The 12642-nt window shown below is 33.5% G+C and overlaps 1 protein-coding gene across 1 annotated transcript in view; it reads right to left on the reverse strand.

The window, feature by feature from the left end:
* Window positions 1–589: 589 nt before the first annotated feature.
* The window catches only part of NAALADL2 (N-acetylated alpha-linked acidic dipeptidase like 2), a 1488397-nt gene continuing 1476344 nt past the window's right edge, over window positions 590–12642 (reverse strand). Inside the window, exon 17 of the mRNA XM_022571899.2 lies at window positions 590–8384. Within this exon, the coding sequence (XP_022427607.2) occupies window positions 8186–8384 (199 nt within the window). The 3' untranslated portion in view covers window positions 590–8185. The remainder of the gene's footprint in view (window positions 8385–12642) is intronic.

Here is a 12642-nt window from a genome sequence, read left to right on the forward strand (position 1 = left end):
TTTTATTCAGAAAACTAGTAAGAATTCCATAACAAACACATATATATCCACCACCCAAACTGACGAGGGGGATATAAAGAAATGAGAAGAAAATCTGATCTAGCACTCTGCCATTTTATTGTATGTGCTTCAATTCCTTTTTCTGTAAAAAAAGAAATGACTGTTAAATTGTACTCTGTACCCCTATCCTTAGCACTTGTTTCCCTCCTACCATGAATCAAATTAGATATTTACTTTTTCAGTCTGTAGTTTTATACTTTGAATACATATATGCTATTCATGGATATGTATATAATTTTGTATATTTAAGTTTTACTTCATGGTTAGAATAATATATGTTATTCTGTAGAATATACATATACATAATACATATTATTTTTTCAAAATTTTTATGTGTGTGTATATGTATACCTGGTGCAATGGTAAGCCCCCAATAAATGTTAGTTATCATACAGCAACGATATTGGAGATAAGAACATTCTGCTTTAGTCTTAATGAACCTTAAGGAAGGCCCAGCGAGTTAAGTATGTAGCCTGAACACATGGTGCCTTTAAACTATCTCTGCCCTGTCATTATCCTTGTGATAAACTACACTATCTATGAGTCCCTCTGAATCTAGTATTGCCAATAGTTAAACTGAAGTTTATATTTTATTTGGCTGTGCAGTCCTAGAAGGTAAAACTGTGTTAACCATTTTTGTATCTCTAGCACTTAATACAGTATCTGGCCTAGAATAGGCTCTCTGTAAATATTTGCTGAATGAATAATTGAGTGAAATCTGCTACATCATGCAATAGAGATGCCTTTGTGTAATAAAGAACTGACAACATTTTTTAGAGAAAATTTGAAGAAACAAAGCTCCTTAGCACTGGAGTTGATACAAATGCTGTTACTTGATGTTAGAACTTGGCACAAACTACAAACCTAAATGGCCCAATATGAGGACTGCATGTTTGAGAAAAGAATGGAAGGAAAAAAAAGAAAAAGTGATAAAATCTTAGAGTGTTCCCTGAGCAAGGCTTATTTCTGTTTGGGTGTAATACACAATACATAAAGATAATTCATTAATAATACATACTAATAACTAATTCATTTTGCATGTTTATAACAAAACACAGTTAACAATGATTTTTAACTGTATTTAATATTTTTTTAACGGGCATTTTAAATATGATCATTTTGCTGTACATACACATTGCATTTATGAATTAGAAAATATTCCTTAAAAGATGCCTTCATTTCATAGTACTGTGTTTTCAATTATGTGCAAATATTTAAGCAACTATAAAATATAAAATATTCACTCATATTCTTAATGGATGTGATGTCCCAATCCATTTTTTGTCACTCCAAATCACAACATACTTTTTTAAGTAAGCTGTATATTGAGTCATGTGAATAATACATAAAAGTTGTAAAATAAATTGAAATCACAACTGATCTAAATATAGAATGCACTGGATTCCTGATGGGCATCCACACATTATAGAAATTAGGCATTCAACCCTATATAGTAATTAAGAAACTACAGACACATGCCTCTAAATCAGTCATTCAAAATCAGTCACAGCAAAGACACTGACAATAAATTTCTTTACAATGAAAATATTTCCAAATCACAGATGATAATCTATTTTGAACAATACTCAACACTATAACAGTTCAGCGCAATTTAGTAATTGGGACACCCCTTGAAAGAGATTTGTTTTTTAATCAAAGCAAATTTAATTAGAGAAATTGTGCTCCAGATTTTATCCCAAGTTAATTTATAAATCTGCTCACCACCATTCTCTATTTTAGGGCTATATTTTTTATTATACAACTGAGAAATTTTATTCATTATAAAATTTCATATATCTAAATATTGCTATACTACTGACATGGCTAAAAAAATGCATGGTTTATATTAACATTCCAAACACATCTGAAACTATTATCAGTGATGTGCTGATTTTTCTAGATGTCTATAAAATCAAATTAGCCCTTCAAAGTGTCCTAGAAAGCTCTTTTCTTTTCTGAATACAATTGTATTCATATTCTCCAAGTAGCCAGTCTGAATATGTGGGATATAGTTGCTGTTAAACCTTCCTGTGTGAAATGTAAATACTAAATCACCTAATAGAGACCTATCTCAGCTTAATAAATGAAATTATTTATAACATCTTTGGAATAGAATTATGTGAGCTACAATTAACCATCTGGCCATTTTGTTTCCTGCAGACAAGTTGCAATGGTGTAATAAAATATTTTGTTTCTTGTTAAACAGATATGATAAACTTGTCTTTATAGAGCAATAGCATTTTTTCTGACTTTCAGAATAAGGCAGTCCATTTGCAGCAGCTTGATATAAAGGTAGACAAATCATTATTAATATTAATAAAACACTATCACATACACTAAAAGCACGATTCAACAACGGCTAAGAATTTCAAAAGATAAAGCACACTCCAAGGAATGTCCGTCTGTGTCATTACTATATTGAATAAATATTCTTTGAAGAAATTGGACAGTTAAACTTACTGAGCAGGCCAGATAATTAAATAATTACACATTTGGATTGAAAAATAGATGTAGTTCATTAAAATAGAGACTCTTAACTCTACTTCTGTAGCTAAGCTTCTGTTCAGATGCCAAGTTTGTACTTTAATTAGAACAAAAAAGACCTACGTTAACTTCAATACAACATAATAATTCATAATAATGATTGTATATTAATCCCTTGAGCTTGCTGGAATAAAGCACATGACATATGGCATGGTACAGGCACCTGTGTGGTCCTTTTGGGACTGAGGTGGTACATATTAATTAGCAACTGGAAAATAAAATCTGCTTCCTTCTGAGAAAAGCGACCTCAGTGAGTATTGGTTTAAGGCATCAAAGGAATTAGAAGGAATATTGTTAGACTCTGTCTACACTCCTTAAATCTTTGTCTAGATGTAGGCCCTGGATTAACTGAGTTAATTCTTGACAGATCCTGCTTAAGGAGTTAGAGTAGACATACGTTTCTTTGGCCTCGATGATTGTATTTTGGCTAAAATCATCAAAATTACCATTTTGGTTATAGAAAACTATATAACTATATGATTCAAACACAAGCTAACCAGAACATATTAAAATTTGAAAGCAGCTTTCTCTTGAATGCTACCTGAAAGTGCCTCAATTTAATCCTTTGCTTTGTAAATTCAGATACAATCTGAGTATGAAACTATAAATGTCTTTAAGAAATATGTCATCTCACAATCAGCAAGCTCTCAAGATTCTGGGTGGTCCCAGGAATGCTAAAGGCACTTCAGTGTACATCTTTGAAGGGTAATGGAATGTTATTATGGAAATAAAACTCTGGCTGATTAACAGATAAATGTATATTCAGAAGACTAGATCTTAAAATTACTTTCTCGGGATTAAAAAGAAAAATAATCCTAATCCCATTGCTAGAGTATATTTAGAAAGGGAAGACAGAAAATTCAGTGGACATTGTGATGATCAAAATTGGTGACATTTAAAAACTTTCTTTTGCAACTCCACTTTAAATTTACATCACTTGAAATTGCATAAAATAACACACTTAACTTAAAAATATTTATACTTAATGGGGCGCTTAAAACTCTGAGAAGTTAACTTTCCGAATAGCAATTCTAATGAGGCTTTTTTAAACTACCAATTTAAACTCATGCAAGAAATACAGATTCACTAGTGCACCTAGGTAGAATATTTCTTTGCTCAAATATCACACTATTTTTTTCTCCTGGGTTGCATCCGTGCTCCTGTGATGGAACCATTAGGTTGCTGATCTATCTTTTGGAATATATAGACCCATTTCCCTTCCACTCAACACATGGATTAGCAGTTTAAAATGTAATTCCTTTCTATTGAAGGAACGTGTAATTAAGGCACATTTAAATAGCCCTTTAAACCAATGAGATGACAATGTGCTACCCACAGAGAAAGCTTAATTTTTGGAGTAATTACATATAACACAGAATATCTCATGAGAACATTTTTGGCTAGGTCTACTAATTACAAAAATAGTTTTTCATTTGAGGCAAAGATGCCGATTCATCATTGGACAGATGGTAACGAATCATCATTTTATTTTTGTAACACCTATCTTTGCAAGGGGGAAAGCTACTATATATGGAATATTTATGTAATTTAAGAAGTCAATTAGTTACTCTGTGTTTTAAGGAGGATATAAAACTGTGGTTGTAAATCCCAGAACCTGGTCTTTTTTTTTTTTTTTCCCCAGTGAAATTATATGGACATTTTGCGGAGGAAATTATGAGATGTAGCTTGTGGTCTGTTATAATTTTTCATCTAGTTGTCATGGTATTCTACAATGGTGCACTTATATTTAATGCTCTTATAGATCTAAGTTACCTACATATATCCACCATTGTTGGGGTGGGCTACCATAATGAGGAATGATGGTATAGGTTTCTTCAAACTCCTCCATTAAGCCAGTGAAGTGGCAGATGACATAGTCTGATCAGTGGTGCAGAAATACATTAAAAATTTCAATCATATCACTTTCTATAATCAAAAGTTTCTTAACTTTTTGCAGCATACAGCGTGAAGAACACAGGTCTGGACCCAGTCTTTATAGCTGTGGAACTTTGGGCAAGCCATTCCACCAAGCTTCCTCATTTTTTTAAATGAGTTGTCGTGCGGATTCATTAGAAAGAACAAATACGTTAAATCTAGAACAGTTCCTGACCTGTAGTAGGCACAGACTTGAGCTGTGTCTGCGTCTTTTTTGAGATATACAATGGTTACTCTCTCTCCCTCTTTTTAAAATGGCGCCATTCACAGCAAGGCCGTAGGTATCTCTTATTATTGTGACTTTTCAGTTTCTTTAGTACATCGCCAAGTGATGTTTTCTCAGGACCCAGGATTAATGTAGATGAGAAATCCTTAAACTTCAGTATGCATAAGGATCGTTTGGGAAATTCTGCTTGAAGATGAAGATTCCTAGGCTTTCTTCCCCCAAATCAGAAATACTGATTTAAACTGCTGATTTAATATAGGGCTAAAATGTCCTCTCATAAAAGCATTTTACTTAATACCCTCCTTCCTGACTGCTGGTGTCATGCAGAGACTCTCCACCTCCCCACAAGTACCCAGGCTTTGTGCCTTTTGCGTGGATTCCCTGGGACAGTTTCGTTTGTTAGGTATAGTCAGAGAATGAACTAGTTCTTCATTTAAAAAGCAGTGATTCCAGCCCATACATCATCTGATAGAATGGCTGGTTACGTAGAGTGTACTGGAAAAGAACATTTATAACCCCGTTATATACTGCATGAGAAAGCAGAGAAGCTTAAATTCTAGCAGCACTTCTGCTACTAACTGAATATGTGACTCTACCCCAGTTCCTTAATCACTTTGTATGCAGTTAGAGTATCTGATGGGAATGCTGATGCTTTCCCGACTGAAGGTAACATTCTAGGGCTTAGATCAGAATGTCTCAGGCTTCCTTTTACTCTGGAATCTATACTTTTTCACAAAGGGTTGTATCCCACGTGTGCCCTGCCTGAACCCAAATTGCAGTGGTGCACATCTGCCACATTTTCTTGGGAGAATAATCATTTATGATTCATTATGTCCTGGTACAATACTACGTATGAAGGATTGTGAGAAGTACCAGGCACCCAGATATCTCTGCAACAATTTAAACCTACTACCAATTCACTGAAAACACTTGTTATTTTAATGTGCAAAGGATTTTATTTACTTGGATCTATTAGGGAAAAATTTTAATGATATAAATTTAAAGGAACCCTGAGGTAATCAGACTATAGCAGTAATGTTCTTAGTTAAGAGGTTTGGTTGCAGTCAGAGATGTAGAGCAGCATTTATATAATTGATGGACATCTGTTTTAATTATAATTTAGTTTCTTCACATCATCTCTTAAATAGACTAATAAAAATGTTAGTCCATAGTTAACTTCAGTCTTCAAGTAGCGAATACCATATAATGTAGAAGTAAAAAATACAGAATATTGAGATTTTGATCTGTGCAGTGTGGTTTAGCTAAGTACACAGTCTTTAAACAAAAATATACAAACACAAGTGTTTTGTGCTCTCAATGCTGTTAGAAACTAAGGGAGTGAATTTACTTAGGATTTTGTTCTAAAATGATAAACTACCTAACTGATAATTATTTGTCTCTGTTTGTTTCAAATTCAGCTCCAAAGGAAGAACTAGAATGAATACATTGAGCCTTGATTCACTATTTCTGATCCTTTGGTATAAGGGATTCTATTATTTGACCTGACATGCAACTATATGTGTATTTCTCCCACCTCTTTTCTGCTGTTTTCTGTGTAGCAAGAGAGGGCACTGACATTGAGGCTTGTGGGATCTTGGTTCTTTAGCCCTTTCCTATACACACTCCTCAACATGGCAAATACTTTCAGACACACAAGTGCATTGTTTACGAAATATATATTATAAGGTAGTTTCATTTCTTATGTAAAATATGTGCACACAGGCAATTCAGATGAAAGTGGATTTCTGCTTGAATTATCTAGCTAATTGCCTCAATTCTCTTCTTTGCCTTGAGCGTATAAGCATTACTTATAGCAGGAACAGCTGACCTTTATAAATCAATCAATGCTGATTAATTCTCTCCTTTCAACTTCAGTTTCCCTTTAAACTAAGATTAGGTTTATGTTCATCCATTAAAAAGTGAAGACTTAGACCTATAGACACTGTCTATGAAGTTGCTCTGGAGGCGTATGATGGGGACGTGTGTTTCAGTGTTGTGTTAGAGAAAAATAATCCACATGAAATATTCTGAGGATATGTTTCCTAAGGGGAATTGCTTTGTCAAATACCAAATCAATTTCTAAAGGTAAGCTCAAAGTTTAAACACCTAATGGAATTCTGTGGTTTCGGGGAATAGTGGGTACTAAGGCCATTCAATGACAATGTCAGTATGAAAAGCTTCATTTTCAACATGAGAGAAGAACTGAAGTATAGTAATACTGTATTTTCTGCCTAAAAGTAGAAGCATGAATATTTTCTACGTTGTCAACTTAGTCACAATTAAGGATAAAGAAGGGAAAAAACATCAAAAGATTTTTTGTAGAATTAAGGAGCTTTTCATTGATCAAAATAACTGTTTCTTTCATAAGAAGTCCTTTTTGTTAGTGGCAGAAATAGCAATTTGATGCTTTTTAAGATATTTTGGGTTTTCAAAGAGAAACTTTGCTACTTTCCTGTGGAAATTATATGGTATTCTGTGAAAACTGCCTTACAGCAAGGAGTTTCAGAAAAGTACATGAAGGAAGAGCAATGTGAGATGCTTTCATTTTAGAGTAGCTCTATTTCAGTGCTTCCAACAGAAACAGCACAGGAAGAAATAAATATTTTCTCCCTCACAAGACATACATCACTCCCGAAATCAACTGAGACATATTAGGGATTTCAAAGCTAGTCACCTTATAAGTTGTTAGGAAAAAAATTTACATTTATATTGCTCTGTGCAGCTACCTTGAGATTTTCCCCTGGAATGTTTATGGCTCTTTTTTTTTTTCATTAATACTTAAAAAAATACAATTTCATAACCAGTGTATTACTACATCTAGTTGTGTTACTAACAGGCACTTCACTTTATAAAATAGTCACATTCAAAGTGGTTTTGGTCAACCAATCACTCAGTCAGAATACTCATTCTTCATATTGAATACTTGATAGTGAAAGTTAATCTGAAACCATATCAACTCTTCATTTCTATTACAGAAACTAGGTCACTAAAGCTCTAACATAGGGAATCATTTCTGTTTCTACGTGTTTTATCCATAGGAGCGAAGATTGTCCAGAACTTCTTGGAAAATTTCCACCCCAAATATTTTATATATATCTATATATCTATAGATATATCTATATCTATAGATATATAGATATATATAGATATAGATACAGCAGATTTCTTTTTAATAGATAAATCTTAAGTATTATTTCAATAACTTGCTTTTACATAATCAGAAATCTAGATATAAGAAAAAATATTAAATGTGCAAAATGCTCTTTTTACACATACATTAAAAAATACAAAGGAAGATAGCTTTATACTTATATCAAAAGCCATTGGAGGGAAAAAGTCTTCAATGTCAGAAAATCTAGTCAGATTAGAGCTTTCACTTGAGGAATTGTAAACAAACGTTTTCAAATGCTGAGAGTTTTCTCAGTTCTTTCCAACTAAGACACTGTCAAACACGTCAAGTCCTGCTTTGAAGTAAACCTGAGCTGCATTAATGCTGTTCAATACTTCTGACAGGGCTTCTTGAAGGGTCTCATTTGATGCAAGTGACTTGCAGTGTTCCCAAGCCTCCAGGAGTATTGAAAACTGGCTTGTCTTCCCATCAAGGTGGTACAGGATATTTCTGAAAAGAAATACAGAATGAGTAAATGTTTTATGCACCATGCTATTTTCATATCAAACATTGTAAAAAATATTTCCGAGAAACTTATGTTTTTAATAAATTAAGAAATTATAAGAATACAATATTATCATTTTGGGACCTCTATTGAATTAATGGATCTAGACATTGATCATCAAAAGTTCCCTCTCGTGATGAGAGAGGATCAGACAGTAAGTACCTCCTGATGGAAGTACACAGTACTACCTATGAAATCAATTATTTTTGCTAAAAAATTGATCTAAATCTGATGAAGCTTCTAAATCTAATTGCTAATAAGTACAAGGGACAGAAAAATATAAAAATGATACCACAGTCTGTCATCAGCAAAATACTGTGAAAATTCTGTAGGACAAATGACCCAGTTTATTCAATGAATAAATTGTAATAAATAGGTGAAGGAGGAACCACTCGACCAGGGCTTTTCAACCTTGTGTTATTGACATTTGTGGGGTGGTGGGGTGGATAATTCTTTATTGTGGCACCTTTCCTGTGCATTGTGGGATGTTTAGCAGTATCCCTGACCTCCACCCACTAGGTACTATTAGCACCCCTCCTTTAGTTGTCTCAGTTAGTTTGGGCTGCTATAACAGAATTCCATAGACTGGGCAGCTTAAACAATAATCCAATGGTTGGATTGTTGATGAGAGGCCTTTTCTTAGTTATATTCTCACATGGCCTTATGCAAGAGCACAGAGAGATCCCGTAACTTCTTTTAATAAGGACATTAGTCCCATCATGAGGGCCCCACCTGTATATGACCTAATCTAACCTGGATTACTTCCCAAAGGCCCATCTTCGAATACCATCACATTGAGGTTAGGATTTTAACACACATATTTTGGGAGAACCCAAACATTCAGTCCACAGCTGTTGTAAAAACTAAAAATGTCTCCAGACTGCCAAAACTGTCTCTTATAGGGCAAAATTGCCCCCAGTTAAGAACTGCTGCTTTAGACTAAAAGAAATGTCAACCCATCCAGTATAGACTTTACTAGGTCTTTATTCAAACAAACAATTTTTAAAAATGAGTAGTACAAAATTGAATACTAATTAAGGATTTGTTAATATTAAGAAATTGTTAATATTTTAGGTGTGATAATGGTATCATCAGTATATTTTCAAAGTGTCCTTATCTTCTAGAAATATACGGTAATATTTACAAATGAAAAGTTATTACGTCTGGGATTTGCTTCAGAATATTTGGAAGGAAAAAGGAGAGTGGAGCTATGGACATCACAGGTAGAACAAGATTGACCATTAGTTAATAATTGTTGAAATGGGGTAATGGATTCATTATACTATTCTCTCTCCCTTTGTATATGTTTGACATTTAGAATTCTTCTCAAGTATAGTGTGTAATAAGACAGTGACTTGAAATTTATCCAAATATCTGAGAAAGAGGAATTTGGCCGTGGGCAAGTCTAAAGAGCTTCCTTTTATTCACTGATAGAAAGAATACATTTTGGTAGAAAGCTATGGATTATTGCATCATTTGACTTATTTCCAACCCAAACCACCTGAAATAGCTGAAATTTCATGGTCTAATAAGAGAGGCAGATATATAAATGATTAAAATAATTGTCTAATTGTAATATTAGAAATGTAAGGTCCAGTGATAACAGAAGAAGGATTGCTGCTGGAAAAATTTATCATGGAGAATATTACAATTTCATCTTGAAGGGTGATGGGAATTACCAGTTACAAGGGTATAAGAAAGGAAACAAGCTAGAAAGTGGAGACAGCACCCTATGCAGGAGGAATAGCATATGCAAAGGTATGGATTTATAAAACAGCTTGCTCTTCTTAGTGGATCAATGCCAGTGTTTCTGTATGGCCAGAGTGCAAGGCCACAGTGGGCAGCTGTAGGAGAAGAGCTGGCAGAGCAAACCATGGCCATGTCCTACCGGGCCTTCTGTACCAAGCTAAGGAGGTTACACTTTTTCTTATGGGCGGTAGGAAACCAATGAAAGTTTTTAAGCAAGAAAGAAAGATTATTAGATTTTATTTTGGAATAGTTACTTTGGTTGTAATATGAAGCCTAGAGAACGACTTAGTCCAGATGAAAATTGACAAAGATGTCAGTTACACAATGATAGTTGTTTGAAAGGTCCACAGTGCAAGGTTTAGTTAATTTACACTTACCCTAGCACTGACCTCAGTTTTATATAGAGTTCTGGATCATTGTTTCCTAGCTCATCCAGGCTTCACTACTTCAGCCTCTCCTGAACTTCCCACTCTGTACTCTGATGGTGGTGAATGGACACTGAAATCTACCTAATCACCCATGACAGAACTCTGCAAGTCATTTCTTTCCCTTAAATATCCAACTGGTTTCTGAAGATACTCACTTGTCCATCTTTTCAGCATCTTTTCTCCTCTGTTGTGGGACCCTGATCCCTATATTTTCAAGGATATATTATAATATCATTGCTTTACATATCAACGTTGAGAAATATGTTCCTTCTTTATCAGGTCTAATTCAGTGTTGTGAATATAGGAGGTCTTCAATCATGGTGATTTGACTGACTTACATTTTTATCAGGCTTTGTTCAGTGATGGAAATTTCGTAGACCCTCTAATGTCAGTGTAAACTACATCAATTCAGGTTATTTTGCCTTTTAAGCATTAACTCACTTCAAAACAATAGATTTTGTGTCTTTGGAGAAAAATTTCAGTTGATAATAGTACATGGTGGGTGGCAGTGGAGCAGAAGATGCTTGAACTCAGAGGTTATTTCAGTAATTTTTTTTTCAAAACCTATTATTTGAAATGGGAACTATCCCTAATAATCCAATATCCTTAATCTTTGTACTTATGAATATACTTGGCATTTTATGAATTAGAGCAGTGCAAGAAGGGTATTCTTTATATTCCAAATATCCTTGAATTCAGGTATAAACTTTGTATTAAGAAACATATATCCCCTGGATATAGGAGGGAGAAAAACATCTTCCAAATGAAGAGGCAAGTGGGTCATGAGCAATGATCTGGCTATGAGCTGTACTCTGAGAAAAATGTGGATCTACTTTTACAAGGAGAATACTCCTTGAAATAGAGATTTCCCTTTTGATATTTCCACAGCCTTCATAAAATTAAAGAGCTTTTCAGAAGTAGCCACTGTGCCATGTTAAAATAAGCAATTATATATGTATATACATAGACATATGTACATGTGTTTTATGTGTAAAAATTTTTATTATATCAAAATGACAAACAAAATAGAATTAGCAAAACACCTAATGAAAGTTTCCCTAAATATAAGTTTTATATTTATTATTAAATTGGGGAGGGGGTGGTAAAAGAAACCAACTAATAGAGAGGAAGCTTGATATAGCCATGGAATTTTCCCAGATGAAGATGAAACTGCCTCAGATGGTCACATGTATTCTCCTTCATGACAGAGCTGTACAAAAGTTACTTTTTCATGTTAACATAATCCTTAATTGCCATAAAAAAAGGAGTGGGTTTTTACTGTCAGGATACCTATCAAACATATTTAAATTCATGGTAAACCATTTAAATAGGTAGGTAGGTAGATAGATAAAAATTGGTTTAGTATTTTGAGGATAAAAATAGTTTAAAGTATATTTTAATTACTTAATCATTTAAAATAGTATTCCTTTGTAGGCAAGTTATACTGCTTTACCATTAAGAATAACCAAATTAGTATAATAAAAATATTTAATCATCTCTCATAATATTCATAGTTTTGAATTCTCTTCCTCTAATTCTCAGTTTCATTATAAATCATTTAATGGCAAATATATTTCCAGAATTTAAGAGTGCAAAAATATTTTCAAAAGCTGTATGAAACACTTCTGTTTCTTGAGGGCATACTGCTCAGCATGCTGACAAACAAAGATATTATAATCATTTTTATCCAGAACTGCCCCTTCAATGTGTTGTACCAGTGCAATTAATACATTATGAGAAGTAAGTTTAATGATGTGGGGGGCTGGCATAGTGACCTTTTGACATATTCAAAACCTACTGGCATGAAATACATTCCTATATACACATTCTATGTTTATTAAATGTTAAATGTTATTAATATTCAATTTAATGATAAGATATTAATAAAACATGCTCATAAAGGTTACAGTATTAATCCCTCAATGACAGTTCATTTAAGCATGAGCACAATCTCTAATATATTTACATAAAACTTCAGCCATAACTAGTATAAAATATCTAGAAGAGAGATCATGTGGAAGCATAA

Source organism: Delphinapterus leucas, chromosome 4, assembly GCF_059928025.1.
Source record: "Delphinapterus leucas isolate spDelLeu-1000000601 "Yukka" chromosome 4, BTC_Dleu_Yukka2, whole genome shotgun sequence".
NCBI lineage: Eukaryota > Metazoa > Chordata > Mammalia > Artiodactyla > Monodontidae > Delphinapterus > Delphinapterus leucas.